Here is an 18,741-nt window from a genome sequence, read left to right as displayed (position 1 = left end):
TAAAAACGCGGGAAAAGCCGGCCCAGAGATGTGGGTCATCTGTGAGGCGTTGCCCTTTTAAGAGGGGGCGGGGTATCGCTGTCCCGCCCCTCGCGTCACTCCGCCAGGCCCCGCCCCGCCGGGCCCGGGCGCGGCCGCAGCCCCGGAGCCGCCGCGGAGCCCCCGGGCCGGAGCAGCGGCGGCGGCGGCCCGGCCAGCCTCGGGCCGAGGGGATGCGGCACCGCGGGGCCGGTGAGCGGGAGCGGCGGGGGCGCGGCTTCGGGAGGTCCCGGGGCTCCCAGGGGCAAATTCGGGGGGCTCCCAGGGGCCTAGGGACAGGTTTAGGGGGTCCCGGGGGGCCCTGGGAGTGTGGGAAGTGGGTGTAGGGAGATCCCGGGGGCCTGGGGGTGGGCTTAGAGAGGCTGTGGGGTGGTTTGGGGCTGCTGGCTCAGGGGGTGTCACGGGGCTCGGGGGGACTCAGGTTTAAAAAGGTTTAAAAGGCAGGTTTAGGGGTCCTACAGGGGGGTTTGAGGGGTTGGAGGGGTGCGTGGATTGGGTTTAGGGTGAGCGCAGGGCTATAGGAACAGCTTTAGAGGACCTCTAGGGGAAGCTGAGGCATCTCAGCATTCCTGAGCAGGTAAGGAGCAGGTGTAGGGGGGATTGAGGGGTGCAGAGAGTGAGTTTATGGGGGAACATGGGTGCAGAGCCAGCTTTGGAGGAACTGGAGTGGTGTTCGGGGGTGTCTCGGGGCGCAGGGGTGGATTTAGGGGTGCTGTAGGGAGTCCATGCCGGCACCGGGGTCTCTCGGGGTCGTGGGGTCACAGCCTTTGTTTTTCAGGGTGGGGGGGACTCAGGCCCGGGGGGGACGCCCGCGTTTTGGGGGGGGTCAGGGACGGTCGGGGGCGGGGTAGGGGGTGTCATGTGCTGTTTATGTTGACCTGGAGTCACCTGCAAATGGGGGCGAGGATCCAGGGGGGCTTCTCACCCTCTTCTTCCTCTCTCCTTGCCCCACATCCCACCCTTTGCCCCCACCCCTGACCTTTGACCCTGCCGGAGTGCTGCCTGTGCTTTGGGGGCGCTGGGGGGGGTCGGGCTGGGGGCTCTTTCATCACCCGGCACCGCCCCGGGTTATTTTTAGGGTTCTCCTTGGGCGGGATTGAGGGAGGGACACGGAGCCAGGCCCACCCCGCAGCCCCGGCTGGGGAGCTGCTGGGGGTGGGCATGAGCGGGGGTCCTGCACACCTCGCAGAGGGGTCCCGGGGGGTGACGCTCCTCTGTCGCGACAGGGTGAGGCTGCCACGGGCATGGCGGGCGCCTCGGTGAAGGTGGCGGTCAGAGTCCGGCCCTTCAGTGCGCGGGAGAGCAGCCGCCAGGCCAAGTGTGTCATCCAGATGCAAGGGAACACCACCTGTGAGTGAGCGGGGGTCGCGTGGGAGGGGGGCATCTCGAGGGGGAGCAGCCCAGGGGTGGGGGTTCGCGGCACGCGACCCCCCCGCCCTGTCCCCGTCCTTGTCCCGTGCTGGCCCCGGGCCCAGAGGACCAGCTGCCACCGAGCTAAAAATAGCAACAGAGAGGTTTTGGGGCGGGGGGGGGTTTGACGGTGCTGTGGGGGTTGAGGGTGACGTAGAGGGGGGTCACCCCGACCCCACCGTCACCTCCGCACCACAGGCATCACCAACCCCAAGCTCCCCAAAGACGGCACCAAGCACTTCACCTTCGACTACTCGTACTGGTCCCACACCTCGGTGAGTGCCGGGGCGGGCGCGGCTGGACCCGCGGCGGGCTCTGGGGGTCCCTCACTCACTCCCCCGCAGGAGGAGGACCCCAACTTCGCCTCGCAGCGCCGGGTGTACCAGGACATTGGGGAGGAGATGCTGGCGCACGCCTTCGAGGGCTACAACGTCTGCATCCTGGCCTACGGCCAGACCGGCGCCGGCAAGTCCTACACCATGATGGGGCGGCAGGAGCCGGGGCAACGCGGGATTATCCCGCAGGTCTGGGGCCTGGGGGGGCTCCCGAGGGGCCGGGGAAGGGCTGGAGCCCCCCGCAGCCCCAGCTCAACGCTGCCCACCTGCAGCTCTGCGAGGATCTGTTTGCCCGCGTCGCTCGGGAAGGGTCACCTGATCTCTCTTTTTCTGTGGAGGTGAGACGAATTTGGGAGTTTGGGAAGGGGCTCCTGAGCTCTTTTTCTCTGGGGGGGTCAGGGGGGTTTGGAGGTTCAGAGCATGGCCCCTGGCTTGCAGACCCCCTCCCCCCCAGGCAATTTGGGTGTTCAGCTCTTGCAGACTCGCCCCACACCCCCCACAACAGTTGGGGGGTTCGTCTGCCACCCATCCCAAAATTTTGGGGGCTCAGATGTCCCCACAGCCCAGCACTTTGGGAGTTTCCCCCATCACCATTTTGGGGATTCCTCCCCCCACATCCCCATCCATTTGCCCCCAGCCTGGCTCTTTCCTCCCCGCCACTTTGTGGTTTCACCCCCGACCCCCGCGAGTTTCAGGGGCTCTCCTGACCACGCTGGGGCCCCCAGGTGAGCTACCTGGAGATCTACTGCGAGCGGGTACGAGACCTGCTGAACCCCAAGAGCCGGGGGGGGCTGCGGGTGCGGGAGCACCCCCTGCTCGGACCCTACGTGCAGGACCTGTCGCGTCTCGCCGTTGCCTCCTTCGCCGACATCGCCGACCTCATGGACAGCGGCAACAAGGCCAGGTGTGGGCCTGGAGGGGCGCAGGGGCACCCCCGACCCCCAAACGCCCCCCAGGCACCGAGGGTCCTGCCGAACTCCCCTACAGGACGGTGGCAGCCACGAACATGAACGAAACGAGCAGCCGCTCACACGCCGTGTTCACCATTGTGTTCAGCCAGCGCCGCCAGGACCCGCTCAGCGACCTCACCACGGAGAAGGTCAGGGGAGCCCCAGAGCTACTCCCCGAATCCATCCCGTCCCGGTTCTGGATCACCCTGAAATCACCCCCTGCAATCTCCCGAGTCCCCCCCAGAATTCTTCAGTTGGCAATCGGTGATTCTCTCCGCTCCCTCAAATCACCTCTACAATTCCACAGAACCCCACCCAAGCCCCCCAGATTCCCCCCAAATCCTCTCAAACCCCCATTTCCCCCCAGAATTATCTCGTAGATCCCCCCCCAAATCCCCGTGCCCCCCCCCCCCAGGTGAGCCGCATCAGCCTGGTGGACTTGGCAGGCAGCGAACGCGCTGACGCCTCGGGGGCCAAAGGCATCCGCCTCAAGGTGAGCAGTGACCCCCTTGCGCCCCACAAAAAGAGGGGGTGACTCCCCCCAGAGCCCTCCTGAGCCTTGTTCCCCCTCCTCCCCTCCCCAGGAAGGCGCCAACATCAACAAGTCCCTGACCACTCTGGGCAAAGTCATCTCTGCCCTGGCTGAGGCGGTGAGTCTGGGGGTCACCCCCTCCCTGCACTCACCCCTCGGGGGTCCCCTCGTTTTTTTGGGGAGGCCTCACAACCATCCTCCTCCTCCTTCCCCCTCCCCAACAGACCAGCAAGAAGAAGAAGCCAGATTTCATCCCGTACCGGGACTCGGTGCTGACGTGGCTGCTGAAGGAGAACCTGGGTGGGTTTGAGGAGGAGCGGGGGAGTGCGAGGAGACGTTCCGGGGCTCGCGGCCCCCGCTAACGGCGTCCCCGCAGGCGGGAACTCGCGCACGGCCATGATTGCGGCACTGAGCCCGGCCGACAGCAGCTACGAGGAGACGCTGAGCACGCTGCGGTGAGGGAGGGGGCTGTGGTGGGCTCTGGGGCGTGGGCAGGAGCGGGGGTCCCAGCCCTGATCCTGCCCCTTCTGTCCCCCTAACCCCCAGCTACGCCGACCGCACGAAGCAGATCCGGTGCCACGCGGTGATCAACGAGGACCCAAACGCACGGCTGATCCGCGAGCTGCGGGAGGAGGTGACGCGGCTGCGGGAGCTGCTCAGCGCCCAGGGTGAGGGGCTGGGGGCCTGCGAGAGGATTTAGGGGCTTTGAGAGGCTGCAGGAGCTGCTCGGTGCCCAGGGTGAGGGGCTGGGGGGCTGCGAGAGGATTTAGGGGCTTTGAGAGGCTGCAGGAGCTGCTCGGTGCCCAGGGTGAGGGGCTGGGCAGGATTTGGGGTTGTGAGAATGGTGTTAAAGGGGCTTGTGGCGATCCGGGGGTCAGATTTAGAGGATTTTGTAGAGGGGACGGATTTGGGGTGTTGGTTGCAGAGAGGTTTTGGGGGGAGAAGAGATTTGGGGACAGAGCTGAGGTGGGGTTTGGGGGCAGAAGGAGTTTAGGGGACACTGTGGGGGGCGCACCTGTGGTGCTGGGGGTTTGATTTGGGGGGTGCAGGAGGCAACACCCCCCCCACCGAGCCCCCATCTCCCCCCAGGTCTCCCTGACACCACCCTCTCTGGCCCTGCTGCCACGACGCCCCCCACCCTCAATGGGGATCCGGGGCTGGAACCCCCCCTGGGCCCTACTGAGGCCATGGAGCGACTGCAGGTGACCCTAAAACACCTTCCAGCCCCCCCCCTGATCCACAGGGAACCAGGGCGTCTGTGACCCCCTCCCCCAAACCCCCCACAATCGTTGTTCCTGCCAGGAAACGGAGAAAATCATAGCAGAGCTCAACGAGACGTGGGAGGAGAAGCTGCGGCGGACGGAAGCCCTGAGGCTGGAGCGGTGAGGGGGTGCCCACCACGACCCCCAAAATGTTCCCCAACCCCCCCAAGTAACCTGAACCCCCCCCCTCCCCCCAGCCGCACCACGGTTAACCCAAATGCTCTTTATGCACCCCCCAGTGCCCCAGTAGCCCCCCCAAGCCCCACCCCAACACTTCCTAAACTCCCCCAGAGCCCCTCCCAAGCCCTCGGGGCCCCCCACACCCTCTCGGGCCCCCCCAAATTTCCTGTGCCCCCCCCAGGGAAGCGCTGCTGGCTGAGATGGGGGTGGCTCTGCGGGAGGATGGCGGCACCGTCGGGGTGTTCTCCCCGAAAAAGGCAAGTCAGGCAGGGCTGGGGGGGCCGCACCGTGAGGGCCCCCCCGGCCCTGACTCTGTTTTTATTTTTGTGCCCCCCTTCCCCAAAAGACCCCGCACTTGGTGAACCTCAATGAGGACCCGCTGATGTCCGAGTGCCTCCTGTACCACATCAAGGATGGCGTGACCAGGTGAGTGGGGGGTTGTGGCACCCCCAAACCACCCCAGGGCCCCCCCAGGCCCCACAATTTGCCCTGTGCCCCCCTCTTGCAGGGTGGGCCAGGTGGATGTGGACATCAAGCTGTCGGGGCCGTTCATCCGGGAGCAGCACTGCCTCTTCCGCAGCCGCCCCGACCCCTCGGGGGAAGGTACGGAATTCGGGGCAGGGGGCACCGGTTTTTGGGGTGCCCCCCTCGCCCAGCCCCCTCCTGGCACAGCTTAATTGCTCTTTCTCCCCCCCTCCCTCCCCCAAATGCTGCCACTGGAGCAGGTCACCACGGCCCCCCCAGGTACCGCTCCCCTGTGCCGGTGGGAGAGGGAGGAAGGGCCCTGGGGCTGGGGGGATTTGGGGCGGTTGGGGATGGGATTTGGGGTTCCCTCAGCTCAGTTTAGCAGGGAGGTGACTCGCCTTCCTCTTGTCGTCCCCTCCTGAAGTGGTGGTGACCCTGGAGCCATGTGAGGGGGCTGAGACCTACGTCAACGGGAAGCAGGTGACGGAGCCGGTGGTGCTTAAGTCGGGTAGGGACCCCCAAAGCCCTCCCAGATCTCTGTGTGTCTCCCCAAAATCCCCCCCCCAGATCCCCAGGGCTCTCACTTGAACCCTCCCAAAAATCTCACCGTGCCCCCTGAATTGCATTCAACCTCCCACAAATCTTGTGTCACCCCCGAATTTTCTCTCGAATTCATCATGACACTCTCAAACCCCCATTTCCCAAAACCCCATTTCCCACCTAAATCCCCCAAAACTCCCTGTGACCCTGTCCAAATCTCCCCTAAATCCCCCTGTGACCCCTCCAACCCCCCCCAAACCAGGCCACCGCCTCATTTTGGGGAAGAACCACGTGTTCCGCTTCACGCACCCGGAGCAAGCGCGGCGGGAGCGGGAACGGGGGGCGTCCCCTGGGCCCCCCCTGGACTGGAACCTAGCGCAGCGGGAGCTGCTGGAGCAGCAGGGCATCGACATGCGCCTCCAGAGGTGGGGACACTGCCTGGGAACACCCAGGGTCTGCCCTGGGGGTGGCCTGGGGGGGCTCACGCTGTGTGTGTCCCCCACCCCAGGCTCCAGGAGCTGGAGAACCAACCCCAGCTGGAGAAGGAAGTGTCAGAGCGGCCGCAGGTCAGGGGGGGCTCGGGGATCATTTGGGAATCCTGGGCTTCCCTGGGTTACTGTGGTGTCCCCTGAGTGTCCGACAGGTGTCCCAGGTGACCCCTGGCTCCTTTGGGTGTCGCTGGGTGGCCCCTGGGTGTCACAATTGTGCCCTGGGTCCCCTTAGTGTCCCATGAGCGTCCTGGATGAGTTTCAGGGTCTTCTCAGGGGTGTTTGGGTGTCCCCCCGCAGCCTCCCACCACCGAGGACCCCCCGTGCTACGAGGCCGGCTGGCGACTGATCTCATCGCTGCGCCAGGCGCTGCCGGCTCCCGCTGTGCGCTCGGTGCTGCGCCGGGCCGGGCTCCCACTGCCGGCGCCGGGCAAGCGCCGCGAGCCGCTGCGAGTCTACCAGATCCCGCAGCGCCGCCGCGGGTCCCCGACCCCGCCATCGCCGTCGCCGTCGCCGTGGGTCACCATGGCTGACCTGAAGGCCCAGGCAGTGCGGGAGCTGAGCCTCGAGGTGGCCCTGCGGGAGCCGCGGCCGGCGCGGCGCGAGCTGGAGGCGCTGAGCCTGGCGCGGCTGCGGGAGCTGTGCCGCCGCCACGGCAAGCGTGAGCCCACCGAGCGCGATGGCTGGCGCGCCGTGGCCAGGGACGTGTGGGACGCTGTGGGCGGCGGCGGCGAGGAGGACGAGGGCCCCGGCGAGCAGGTGAGCGAGGTGGAGGGGCTGCGGCTGCACCTGGACAGGCTGGCAGGGATCCTGCGGGAGGTGAAGCGGCAGAACAGCGCCAAGGACGAGCAGATCCGCGCCCTCCGCGACCGCGTGGGGCAGATGGAGCGCGTCATCCCGCTGCCGCCGGTGAGCCTGGCCCGCGGCGCCCTGGAGAGCCCTGCCGTGGGGTCTGCCTGCCCACGGCCTGACCCACGGCCTCCCGCGGCACCCCCTGGCCCTGCCGTGGGTCCCACCTCCCCCTCAGCACCCCACAACCTCCTCGTGGATCCCCAGCTGCCCCAACAGCTCCCTGATGCCACAAGTCCCCCCTCTCCCATCCCCTGACGCCCCTAAATGTCCCTCCCACCCCACAGCTCCCCCTCTCCCTGTATCACAGCCCCCCCCAGATTCCTCTAACCCCCCGTCCTCCCCTCCTCAGGACGAGGCAGAGCCGCCCCCCCAAGAACCTTCCCCGGAACCTCCCTCGGACCGCCCCCAGCCCAGCAGGGACGCAGGGTCGGGGTCGCCGCCCCCTTCGCCCCCGTCGGCGGCGGCGGCGCGGCTGTGCCGGCTCATGGAGCAGGACCCGGCGTTCCGGCGGGGGCGGCTGCGCTGGCTGCGCCAGGAGCAGGCCCGGCTGATGGGGGGGGGCCCGCAGCCCCTGCAGCCCCCCCCGCCGACCCCCGCGCTTCCACCCGGCCCCCCAGGACTCCAAGCTGCGTTTCCCCTTCAAGAGCAACCCCCAGCACCGCCTGGCCTGGGGGGGCGGGGAAGACTCCCCCCAAGCCGACAACAGCCCCCCCCCACCGCCCCCTCCCTCGGGGCGTCCTCGCCGGGGGTCCCTGGACGGGGCGTCCCCACCCCCCTCCGTGGGCACGCCCCCACCCCGCGTCCGCCGCCAGCGCTCGGCTCCCGACCTGAAGGCGCGGGGCCCCATCCCCTAGGGGATGTGGGATTTTGGGGACACCCCCTCCCCCAAATGGACAATCACGGCCTCCCCCCACCCCACAATTGGGGGTCTCCCTGCTGGGGAGGCCCCCAGCTGCTGTCACACTGCCCCCCCCCCGCGTGTGTGTGTCTGTGGGAGGGGCCCTTGGTCAGGAGGGCCCGCCTTCTTACAGGGGAGTCCCTAATTAATGGCGATCCCGCTAATTAAAAAGAAGCGCCTCATTTGTGGGACCCCCTTTTCTGGTGCCTCCTCTCTGCTGGCCCCGCCCATTCCAGCCTGGCGAGTCGAGGCCGCGCCCTGGTCACGCCTCTTAGGGCGGAGCCAATCAGCGTCTCCGCCCACGCGCGTAGACACTGCCTCCTTTCATTTATGGGCGTGGTATTTAAGAAAGCCCCGCCCCCCCGCAGGCAGCGCGGACCCGGCGCTTGAGTCCCGCCCCTTTGGGCGTGTCGCTACCAGGCCACGCCCCTTCCCATTCCCCTTCCCCCCCAACCCCGTACCCCCGGTTCCCCCCCAGCCCCGCTCGCCCCGTTCCGGTCCCGTTCACCCCGGTCCAGCCGCGCCATGAGCCGCCTCGGGCCGCCGCTGCTGCTGCTGCTGCTCGGGGCGCTGGCGGCTCTCAGCCCCAGCCCTGCCGCGGGGCAGGAGCCGGCCCCGAGCCCCCTGCCCAGCCCCCGGCCCAACGCCACCAGGTAACGGCACCCCCGGCACCGGACGGGACCCCCGGGACAGGACATGACTCGCCACCCCCGGGACGGGACGGCACCTCCCCCCGAACGTGGCAGCCCGGGACGGGACCGCCGCCCCCGCGGGCAGGGCTTGGCCCGAGGCGGGATGTTCCCGGGACGGAATACCCTGGTCCGGGACCCCCGCTTATCGCTCCTCGGTCCGGAGCCCCAGCCAGGAGCCCTCCTGAGCCCCGGGACTGCCCCGAGACTCCCCGGAGCCAGGATCCCGCACAGCCCGGGACCCCCGAACTCGCGTTTTCCCCCGTTCGTGACCCCCCCGTGTCCCCCCAGGCCGGTGTTCCCGGTATTCCCGTGCGGGGGGGACCATCGCGGGGAGTCGGGGTTCATCGCCAGCGAGGGCTTCCCCCGGCATTACCCCCCCGGCAGCAACTGCACCTGGACCATCACGGTACGGACCCCATGGGGCACCCCGAAACCCAGCGGCGCCCCCCCCCCGCCCCGCTCACCCCAACGCCCCCGGGGGCACCCCAAAACGCTGGGGTTGCCCCGGCCGTCCCAGCTCTTTCCCCTCCCCGCATCCCCGGGCGTTCCCCGGTCCCACACGGGGTGAGGGGCAGGTGGTGACGCTGCTCCGCGGCTCCCGCGTGTCCCCCCGGTGTGGCTTCGTGCCGCCCCCCGGAAACCCAAGGGCCCAGTGGCGACACGGCAGCGTCCCCAGTGCTGCTGAGGATGTCCCCTTATGTCCATCCCGGCCCTTCAGTGTCCCCATGGCCCCCTAGGTCCGTGAAAACCAGGTGGTGACACCCCAAAATGTCATCTGAGGGCCAGCCAGGTGGTGACACCCCAAATGTCCTCCCTGGTTCCTGAGGGCCAGGTGGTGACACCCCAAAATGTCATCTGAGGGCCAGCCAGGTGGTGGTGACACCCCAAATGTCCTCCCTGGGACATTTCTGGAACCTCCTGGTCCCTGAGGGCCAGGTGGTGGCACCCCAACGTCTCCCCAGCTGCCCCAGGGCCGGGTGGTGACCCCCCAGTGTCCCCTAGGTCCCCGAGGGCCAGGTGGCCACCCTGTCCTTCCGCGTCTTCGACCTGGAGCCGGACCCACTGTGCCGCTTCGATGCCCTCTCGGTGTTCGGGGGCCACGGCCCCGGGGCGCCGCTCCTGGGGCGCTTCTGCGGCACCTTCCGCCCGGGGGCCCTGCGTGCGCCCCAAAACCGGCTCCGGCTGCACATGGAGAGCGACGGCGGCACGGCCGGGAGGGGCTTCCTGGCCTGGTTCAGCGCCGGCAGCCCCCCGAGCAACGGTGGGTGAGAGAGGGGCCGGGGGAGACCCCCCCCAAAAAAAAAAACCAACGGGGAAACGGGGAGGGAGCACCGCCGGCAGGGAGCAGGGACAATCCCACGGGGACACCCCCAAAACCACCCAGAGAGATCCCTGGCAATGTGGAGAACTCCAAAACCCCACAGCAACAGGCTCAGAGTCTTGTGGAGACCCCAAACTCCCACCGAGACCCCCCAAAATCTTGCAGGCTGAGAGGCCAAAAACCCTTTCTGGAGTGAGGTGGGAAAAGAGGGAACAGTGGCGAGGCGAGAGGTGTGAAACTGGGAAAAGTGTGAGGAGAAAACAGTGGGAATGAGGAGAAAGTGGGAATGGGAAAGGAGGGAAAGGTGTGGAACTGAAAACAGGAGAAAACCTGACAGGGAACTGGAGAAAAATGTGACAGAAAAAATGAGGGAAATGAGGGAAAAGTGTGAGGGAGAAATGGGGGAAAAGTGTGAGGAGAAAACAGGGAAACGAGGGAAAAGTGCAAAGGAAGAAACAAGGGAAAAAGGCGAGGAGAAAAGGAGAGGAAAGCGTGAAAGGAAAAGGAGAAAAATAAAAGGAAAAGAAAAAAAACGAGGGGGGGGGAACTGAAAATTAAAATTTCAAAAAAACTGAGGGAAAAATGAGTGAAAAGAAAGGAAAAGTTAGAGGGGAAAAGCCAGAAGGAAAAATGGGGCAAAGTGTCAGGAAAAAATGAAGGAAACTGTGGCACAAAATGGATGGAAAAGCTGAGGGGGAAAGGGGGGCAGGGAGCACTGCCGGCGGAGAGCAGGAGACCTCGAAACCACCCAAACCCCCTCCAAGACCCCCAAATCCGTATGGAGATCCCCCCAAAGCCGCATGGAACCCCTTGTCCACCGTGGAGCCCCCCAAAATCCTTCAAAAAAAACCCCCGCGGACAACCCAAAAACCCCCGTGGAGACCCCCAGCCCCCCCCAAGTGCCCCCCAATCCAGCCCAACCCTTTTGCAGGGGCCCCCCAGGGACGGCGGCGTTCGGGGGTCTTTAATAAACCCCATTTTTTCGGGGAGTCCTGGCACTATTTTGACGGTGAGTACGACCCCCCCCCCCACCAAAATTTACAAAAACATTCCCGGGGGGGGGTCTCGCTCCCCAAATTCCATCTTCTCCCCTCCTCCCCCAGTCCCAGGGTGGTTTTGGTGGAGCCCCCCCAATCTCCCCCCCCGAATTTTGGGGGGTCTCAGGGACAGAGAGGAGACGCCGGCGGTGTTGGAAATGGAAGGAGCGGGGGGGGGGGGGTGTATCCAAACGTGTCTGTGCCCCCCAAAAATGTGACCCCGCCCTGCCCACCCCCCACAGAGCATCAGTTTTGCGGCGGGCGCCTGGAGAAGCCCCAGGGGAGCCTGAACACCCCGAACTGGCCCGAGGAGAATTACCCCCCCGGCATCAGCTGCTCCTGGCACATCGTGGCCCCCCCCGACAAGGTCTGGGGGTCGTGGGCGGGTCAGGAGGGGGGGCTCAGAGCGGGTTTCGGGGAGGGCTGGGTGACACCGGGGTCGTTTGGAGGCGTCAGGCGGATTTGGGGGATGGGGGGGGTGGGGGTCAGGAGGGCTTTGCAGGTGTTGGCGAGGGGGGGCTGGGCGAGCCTGGGTGGGTTTAGGGGGGAGAGGAGGGGTCTGGGGGGATCAGAAATCCTTTTTGTGGGGGTCACAAGGGGATGTCGGGAGCGGCTGAGGAGAGACCGGGATGGCTGGGGGAGGCTCAGGAGAATTTGGGGAGGGGTCCGGAGGGGTTGAGAGAAGCCGGGAGGGTCCGGGGGGGTGCGGGGCCGGGGGTTTGAGCCCGGCTTTGGGGGGGTGCAGGTGGTGGAGCTGCGCTTCGGGAAGTTCGACGTGGAGCCCGACCCCCACTGTCGCTACGATTACGTGGCCGTGTTCGAGGGGGGGGCGCGGGACGACGCGCGGCGCCTCGGGCGCTTCTGCGGCGAGGAGACCCCCGGGTGAGCCCCCCCCCGAGCTCCCGCGGCCCCCCCGGACCCGGCCGAGCCCTCCCCCACCTGCCCCAACCCCGCGTGAGCCCCCCCAAACCGTCCCGATCCCTCCCAAATCCACCCTGACCCCCCCCCAAATCACCCCCTGGCAGCGACATGGCCCCCTGAGCACCCCCGCAAAACCCACCTGGGACTCCCCCAAATTCCCCCCCGACCCCTCCGAATTCCTTCCGTCCCCTCCAAACCAGCCCGACCCCTCCGCGGCCCCCCGTACCCCTGCGAACCTCATGCTGACCCCCCCCAAACCCTTCCCGATCGCCACCCTGGACCCCCCCCCCCCCAAAGCCTCCCAAAGCCCCCCTGACACCCCCCGACCCCCGGTGCCCCCCCAGCCCCATCGTGTCCAGCTCCCCGGAGCTGCTGGTGCAGTTCGTGTCGGACCTGAGCGTCACCGCCGACGGCTTCTCGGCCACTTACACCCTGCGGGAGCGGGGCAGCGTCCCCGAGACCCCCGCCCAAAAGCCCCGGGGGGGGGGCAAGGGGAAGCCGCCCCCCAGCCCCAGGGCGGCGGCGCCCCCCACGGCCGCCCCCTGCCCGCAGCGCTGCCGCCGCGCCGGGACCCTCCAGAGCAACTTCTGCAGCAGCGACTTCGGTGAGAAACCCCCCGGAAAACCCTCTGGCATGGGGGGCCGGCCGGGCCCTGGAGAGCTCCCCAAAACCGCGAGGGGGGAAACTGAGGCAGGGAGTGGCGGAAAGCGGGGCCGGGCAGGGGGAGGGGAGGCCGGGCCCCCCCAGAACTCCCGGCCCCGCGGGTGCCCGAGGTTTCGCGGCGCCTGACCCTCCTCGTTCCTGTCCCCGCAGTGCTGACGGGGACGGTGAAGTCGGTGTCGCGGGGGCCGCCGCAGGAGCCGGGCTGGGCCGTGGTCTCCGTGCTCGCCCTCTACAAGTCGGGGGGCCTGGGGGTCCCTGAGCCCGCCAAGGGCGCGGCGCTGCGCCTGCAGCTGCCCTGCCGTCCGTGCCCCGCGCTCAAGAAAGGTGCGTGCGCCCGGGGGGGGCCCGCGGGGCTCTCCGTGCCCCCTCCTCAGCTACTGACGCCCCCTCCCCAAATCCCTTCCAGGCTCCAGCTACGTCCTGATGGGGCGGCTGGGGGCGGACGGGGGGGCCCTGCTGCCCCCCGACGCCTTCGTGGTGCCCTACCGCCCGCAGCAGCAGCAGCTTTTGGGGAACCTCGGCAAGAGGCCGTGCCGGGGGACCCCCTGAGAACCCCCCCCCCCAGCCGGGGGGACGTCCCCCGCGCGTTCGCAAATAAAGGGTGCAGAGATGGAGCGTGTGCGCCAAGGTTCTGGGGGGAGCCCGCCCGCGCCACGCACTCAAGGGGAGGCCCCCCAAATGGGACCCCCGGGACCTCCCCTTTGAATGGTGCGGCTCCTTTAAGAGGGGGGGTGGGCGGGGCTGAAGAGCCGGGGGCGCGGCCTCCCGGCCTTCCTTGCCTGTCAATCATTGCTGTAAGTAACTCCTGATTGGTGGAGCCGCCACGCCCCGTCCAAGCGCCGGGCTTTCATAATCGCCGCAGTTGCGTCAAACGCCATTGGTTGGCAGCGCGTCAATCTCGGGCGCTGCGCCCGCCTCCTCCATTTCCATTGGCTGATGCCTCCGACATTTTCGTGCCCGTTGCCAGGCAACGAGCTCCCCGTTCTCGCCCGCGATTGGTGGAGATTATACTTTCGCTGTGATTGGCTGCAGTTGGGCAGCACACCCCCCCCACCGCTTCATGACGATTGGTTCAATCGACCTATCAATCAAAGGGCGAACTTCCGCGGTTCTCCCGGCAGAGCCCCCGTACTCGCCCGCTCCGATTCGCCGCCTCCCCACGCGCCCCTCGTTCTGATTGGCTGCCGCTCTGGCCCCGCTCCCGTGGCGGGGTCAGGAAGCGTCCGGGGCTCAGTCGGGCAGCGGCGGCCGCGGCGAGCGGAGCTCCGGGGCCGCCATGGCCGCGGGGTCGGTGGGGCCTGTCACGGCTGAGCCGCCGCCGCCGCTGGGCCGCCTGCCCGGAGGAGCCGGCACTGAGCGCGCCCTGGAAGAAGCAGAGGCCTCCGGCACCCTCAGTCTGGCCGGCCGGCGGCTGCGCGCCTTCCCGGCGGCGGCGGCGCGACGCTGGGACCTCAGCGACACCACACAGGCCGGTGAGGCCGCGGCCCCGGGGTAGGACCCCCCGACCCTTCCCCACAGCCCGGGGTGACTCGGGTTGTTTCCCCCGGCCAGGGGAAGCTGCGGATGCCCCGCCTCCCTCGGCGCCTCCCGGAGCCCGATGCCCGCGGGAGGTGCCGGAGGCGGGTGAGGAGGCGCCGGGACGGGACGAGCCAGAGCGCCAGGTCCGGGCGGTCCGGCGACTTCACTTTTCAGCTGGGCAGCTCGGGGTCCATCAGCATCCCTGTCCCCGGGGATCCGCGTCCCGTCCTTATCCCGGAGGTCCCCATTAGTCCCCTTCCCTGAGGCTGCCTTGACCTTGTCGTTCCCTATCCCTGGAGCTCTCTTGTCCCTGTCAGTTCCCCACCAGAGAATGCCCCGTCCCCACGGGTCCCCGTCGCCGTCCCACACGTTCCCCCGGGTCGCCCTCGTTCCTCCAGACCTGTCCCGGAACCGTTTCGCGGAGGTGCCGGAGGCCGCTTGCCGCCTGGTCTCGCTGGAGGGTCTGAGCCTGTACCACAACTGCCTGCGCAGCGTCCCCCCGGCCATCGCCAACCTCCAGGCCCTGGCGCACCTGGACCTCAGGTACGCTCCAGCCCCGCCAGGGCCACTGGGGAGGGTCCAGCAAGCGCCCCGTGACCGCGCCGTGTCCCCCGCAGCCGCAACCAGCTGAGCTCCCTGCCCGCCTGCCTGTGCCTGCTGCCCCTGCGCGTCCTCAACGCCAGCAACAACCGCCTGGCCCAGCTGCCCCCGAACCTGGGCGCCCTGCGCACGCTGCGGCAGCTGGTGAGCGCCGGGGCCGGGCTCCAGCCCCGCGGGGCCGGGCCGGGACCCCCGCTGAGCCCCGTTTCGCCCCGCAGGACGTCGGCTGTAACCGGCTGCGGGCGCTGCCGCCGGGGCTGGGGCAGCTGCGGGCGCTGCGGGACCTCAGCGTGCGGCGGAACCAGCTGACGGCGCTGCCCGAAGGTGGGTCAGAGCCCTGGGGAGGGGGGCCCCGCCGCTTCGGGAGAGTCCCCTCGATCCCGTGTCGATCCCGCGCGTCCGTGTCCCCCCGCCAGAGCTCTCGGAATTGCCCCTGGTCCGGCTGGATTTCTCGTGTAACCGGGTGGTCGCGATCCCGCGCTGCTTCCGGCGGCTCCGGCACCTCCAGATCCTGCTGGCGGACAACAATCCCCTCCAGTTCCCCCCCGCCCAGGTGAGGGGGGCCCGGGGGATCCCCGCGGCCCCCCAAAAGCTCCAGCTGACCCCTCTGTGCCCCCCCCAGATCTGCCTGAAGGGCAAAGTCCACATTTTCAAGTACCTGGAAGACGAGGCTGCCGCCCATCCTCCCCCAGCATGGTAAAGGGGGGGCTCGAAGAGGGGGGACCCCGCTGTTTTTGGGGTCTCTGAGCACTGTTTGCCCCCCGCAGCCCCCCGGACGAACCGTGTCCCCTCCGGCAGCGGGGGGGGCTGGACTCCGGCTTCCACAGCGTCGACAGCGGCTGCAAGCGCTGGTCAGGGAACGAGGTGGGATATGGGGGCATTTTGTGGGGCACAGGGGGAATCTGGGGTGTCCCCCGACCTACTCCCCCACCTTGCACCCTCTTTGGCACCGTTTCAGTCCACGGATGAGTCCTCGGAGCCTTCCCGGCAGCACAGGGAGACACGCGGCGGGGCAGGTGAGGGGGAGTGGGATCCCCAAAACCCCCCGGGACCTCCTGTCACCTTCTGGGGACCCCCTGTCACCCCCCTTGTCCCCACAGCTGGTGACAGCGACCCGGAGCAGCTGGAGGAGGAGCCCTCGCCCGAGGTGATGTCACCCCCCACCCCTCTCTGATCCCCAAGTTTTGGGGTTCCCCCCCCAAATCCTGGGCCCCCCTTTGTCACCCAGGAGCAGCAGGGCCAGACCCCGCGAGGTGACACCCCCGAGGGCATCAGGTGAGGGGCTCGGGGAGGTCTGGGGGCTCAGGGAGGAGTCAGGGGGTTCTGAGCCCCCTCTCCCTGCAGAGTGGTCCCCACTTCCCGGAGACGCCCCAAGAACCTGGAGGTGTGGATGGAGAGAGAGAGGGAGAGGAGGCGGGACAGGTACGGGGGTTTGGGAATTGGGAACTGGGACTGGGAACTGGGGACTGGGACTGGGAATTGGGGACTGGGAAATGGGAACATGGATGGGAAACTGGGGACAGGAACTGGGAATTGGGGACAAGGGTGGTGGGTTTGGGGCTGGAAATCGGGGATGGGACTGGGGACTGGTGGGGCAGACTGGGACAGGGATTTGGGGTGGATTTGGGACGGATTTGGGACGTTGGGAATGGGATCAGGAATGGGGCTGGGACAGGGGACAAGGGCCGGGCACTGGCTGCTCTCCCCCCCGACAGGACCCCCCCCCAGAGACCCCCCCAGACGACAACGACGCTGCTGGTGAGGACCCGGCTGGCGTCATTAGGCTCAGCCCTAATTAATATGGGTCGAGGTTGCCCTTTGCCCCAGACTCAGCCCTAATTAACAGCACTCTTAATTCCCCTGCCTACCCCAGGACCCTGACAGAGCCCCCAGCCCCCCCTGCAGCCCCCCAAAACCCAGCGCCTGCCTCAGCCCCTCCTCTTCCCGCAGTGCCACCAAGCCAGGTAGGACACAGCCCCCCTGTGTCCCCTCCCTGTGACCCCCCCAGCCCCCCCAAATCTCCCCTGTGTCCCCCCCAGCCCCTGACCCCCCCCCAAATCTCCCCGCAGCCACCCCGGACCCTGACCAGCTGATTGCTGAGGTGCGCCAGGTAACGACCCCCCCTTCCCTCCCCGTGTATTTTGGGGGGGTTTGGGGGTCTGTTCCCCCTCATGCATTTTGGGGGGGTCCCTGCCGTGCCCCCCACCCTCACAGAGCCTCGAGGCACTGCTGCAGCTGCGGCTCCCGGATGAGCTGGGGGACTCGGAGCTGCTGGGCCGTGTGGCTGCCAGGCTGCGCCCCTGGGCTGTGAGTGTGACTCCAAAACACCCCCCGAACCCTAAAAACACCCCGTGAACCCCAAAACACACCCCTGAACCCCAAAAACACCCCTTGAACCCCAAAACACTTCCCTGAATCCCCAAAACACCCCCCAAACCCCAAAACACCTCCTGGACCCCCAAAAAACCCCCCAGAACCCCAAAAACACCCCGAGCCCCAAACCACCCCCTCTAACCCCCAACCCACCCCCCCAGACCCCTTTTTTAGACCCTGACACCCCCCAATCTCCTTGCCCCCCCTTTCCCCCCAGAGCCCCCCTAGTGCCTGCCGGACGCCACCACCCCGCCACTGCTCGGGGGTCCCTGAGGTACCTCTTGGGGGGAGGGGGGAGGTTAATTTGGGGGGGGGGTCCCGCGCCCTCCCACGGCTGACGCGGGGTCCCCCACCCAGGTGAAGCCCCCCCATCCCCGGCGCCCCCCCCCCCGGGCTGCTCTTCGCCCTCTTCTACGGCCTCCTCATGGCGCTGCTCGTCGCCGCGCACCGCGTGCTCTTTGGCTGCTGAGGGACCCCCCAAAACCCCGGGGAGCCCCCCCAGAATCTGGGGGGAGCCCCCCAAACCTCGGGGGAAACCCCCAAACCCCGCGGGGGGTGGGGAGGGGTCCCGCCTTTGCACCTTTCCTTCTCCCCCCAACCCTTTTCTTGTGCCTTAACGCTGGGGAAACTGAGGCAGGGAAGGGGGAGGGGCTGAACCCCCTTTTGCCCCCCTGGGGGTGTGACCTTAATTATTCATATTGTAATTATAATGAGCTATCATTATGAGGTTTATTATTATAATGAGTTCTCACTATTACTGAATTGTTATACAGGACTGTGAGCATAATAAGTTAATTATTACAGTTAATTGTAACTTAATTATGATGGCAGAACACTAAAATACGGATGACCAAAATTTATTGTAATTAATTATTATTAAAATTATTATATTTAACTATTATACAGTTGTCACTCTAATTGCTGCAATAACGATTTTGTCTCTGAGTTCGGATATCCCCCCCCCCCCCAAATTTACACTTGGTACATCCCTGTCCCTTTGTCACACTGGGTCACCAGCCGAGACCAAAACCTTGGGGGCGGGGGGGGGCGCGTGGTTCAGTCCTGCCCCTCTCCTGCTGCCACTGCTCAGCTTTTTGTCCGTTTTTGTCCGTTTTCGCCCTTTCTGTGTCCAAAAAGGGGACGCCCCCGCTCCAGCTATGCTGTGCTGCCCCACACCCCCCCCTTCCCCAAAGCCCCCCCCCCGCTAATTCTGCCCTTCTCCAGCAGGTGCGGGAGGAGCCGAGCCCGGCCCGGGCCCCGCGGGGGGGGCTGAGGGTGTCCCCCCCCCGGTGCCCCCGTTAATTCCCCCCCCCCCCCTCCGGTGCCCCCGTTATTTGCGGGTTTGGCGCCATCTTTGTTGAGGGCAGGCCGCCACGGCCGTGCCCTCAGCGCCGAGGCCCCGGCCGCCATCTTGGCTGAGGGCGGGCGGGGGCTGGGGGCTGTGCGGCGCCATCTTTGCCGAGGGCAGAGCCGTGAGGGGAGGCCTCACCGCGGCCGCCATCTTTGGTGAGGGCCCGGGGGAGGTTTCGCCGGGGCAGCGCGAGGGACGCACCGGGACCGGAGCCGTTTCTATCGAATATATATATTAGATATCGCGATAAACCTCTCGAAACGAAAATAAAACCTGGTCTCGGCGGAGGGGCGGTGCACGGCCAGGGCCCCCCT

General features: G+C 67.2%; 3 protein-coding genes across 4 annotated transcripts; all 3 read left to right on the top strand.

Annotated features, from left to right (window-relative positions):
• Positions 1-155: 155 nt before the first annotated feature.
• Positions 156-8,134, top strand: KIF1C (kinesin family member 1C). The gene is made up of 22 exons (XM_068178074.1): positions 156-231; positions 1,266-1,389; positions 1,648-1,724; positions 1,794-1,973; positions 2,057-2,122; positions 2,510-2,688; positions 2,772-2,883; positions 3,150-3,227; positions 3,319-3,384; positions 3,491-3,566; positions 3,643-3,721; positions 3,813-3,934; positions 4,356-4,468; positions 4,569-4,648; positions 4,890-4,965; positions 5,055-5,134; positions 5,217-5,311; positions 5,598-5,681; positions 5,976-6,138; positions 6,222-6,279; positions 6,502-7,110; positions 7,403-8,134. Exons 2-22 carry the CDS (start codon positions 1,284-1,286, stop codon positions 8,117-8,119), a joined length of 3,216 nt encoding a protein of 1,071 aa, XP_068034175.1. The 5' UTR covers positions 156-231; positions 1,266-1,283; the 3' UTR covers positions 8,120-8,134.
• A 342-nt stretch (positions 8,135-8,476) lies between these two features.
• On the top strand, positions 8,477-13,172 carry PCOLCE (procollagen C-endopeptidase enhancer). The gene is made up of 8 exons (XM_068178081.1): positions 8,477-8,604; positions 8,698-9,049; positions 9,646-9,904; positions 11,244-11,368; positions 11,747-11,883; positions 12,267-12,526; positions 12,736-12,909; positions 12,992-13,172. The coding sequence occupies exons 1-8, from the start codon at positions 8,477-8,479 to the stop codon at positions 13,132-13,134; spliced, it is 1,578 nt and encodes a 525-aa protein (XP_068034182.1). The 3' UTR covers positions 13,135-13,172.
• A 616-nt stretch (positions 13,173-13,788) lies between these two features.
• On the top strand, positions 13,789-17,942 carry LRCH4 (leucine rich repeats and calponin homology domain containing 4). 2 transcript variants are annotated; one of them, XM_068178068.1, is made up of 17 exons: positions 13,789-14,057; positions 14,502-14,646; positions 14,721-14,847; positions 14,922-15,027; positions 15,120-15,256; positions 15,326-15,399; positions 15,471-15,567; positions 15,662-15,719; positions 15,804-15,850; positions 15,932-15,978; positions 16,048-16,125; positions 16,419-16,461; positions 16,577-16,667; positions 16,773-16,813; positions 16,918-17,010; positions 17,294-17,350; positions 17,434-17,942. In XM_068178068.1, the coding sequence occupies exons 1-17, from the start codon at positions 13,862-13,864 to the stop codon at positions 17,800-17,802; spliced, it is 1,806 nt and encodes a 601-aa protein (XP_068034169.1). In that variant the 5' UTR covers positions 13,789-13,861; the 3' UTR covers positions 17,803-17,942. The 2 variants fall into 2 exon arrangements, with proteins under 2 accessions (XP_068034169.1, XP_068034170.1); XM_068178069.1 differs by having other exon boundaries at positions 13,801-14,057; positions 17,294-17,452.
• Positions 17,943-18,741: the final 799 nt, after the last annotated feature.

The sequence above is a fragment of the Anomalospiza imberbis genome, unplaced genomic scaffold, assembly GCF_031753505.1.
Source record: "Anomalospiza imberbis isolate Cuckoo-Finch-1a 21T00152 unplaced genomic scaffold, ASM3175350v1 scaffold_172, whole genome shotgun sequence".
NCBI lineage: Eukaryota > Metazoa > Chordata > Aves > Passeriformes > Viduidae > Anomalospiza > Anomalospiza imberbis.
The sequence above is the reverse complement of the archived record's forward strand: the minus strand, read 5'-3'. Positions and strand labels throughout refer to the sequence as shown.

Coding starts and splice junctions, on each gene's coding strand:
- KIF1C (XM_068178074.1), top strand. CDS start 1,284: ATGGCGGGCGCCTCGGTGAAGGTGGCGGTCAGAGTCCGGCCCTTCAGT. Junction 1,725..1,793: donor CGTACTGGTCCCACACCTCG/GTGAGTGCCGGG, acceptor ACTCCCCCGCAG/GAGGAGGACCCCAACTTCGC. Junction 5,682..5,975: donor GCCGGTGGTGCTTAAGTCGG/GTAGGGACCCCC, acceptor CCCCCAAACCAG/GCCACCGCCTCATTTTGGGG.
- PCOLCE (XM_068178081.1), top strand. CDS start 8,477: ATGAGCCGCCTCGGGCCGCCGCTGCTGCTGCTGCTGCTCGGGGCGCTG. Junction 9,050..9,645: donor ACTGCACCTGGACCATCACG/GTACGGACCCCA, acceptor AGTGTCCCCTAG/GTCCCCGAGGGCCAGGTGGC. Junction 9,905..11,243: donor CGGCAGCCCCCCGAGCAACG/GTGGGTGAGAGA, acceptor CACCCCCCACAG/AGCATCAGTTTTGCGGCGGG.
- LRCH4 (XM_068178068.1), top strand. CDS start 13,862: ATGGCCGCGGGGTCGGTGGGGCCTGTCACGGCTGAGCCGCCGCCGCCG. Junction 15,400..15,470: donor GCCCATCCTCCCCCAGCATG/GTAAAGGGGGGG, acceptor TGCCCCCCGCAG/CCCCCCGGACGAACCGTGTC. Junction 17,011..17,293: donor CCAGGCTGCGCCCCTGGGCT/GTGAGTGTGACT, acceptor CTTTCCCCCCAG/AGCCCCCCTAGTGCCTGCCG.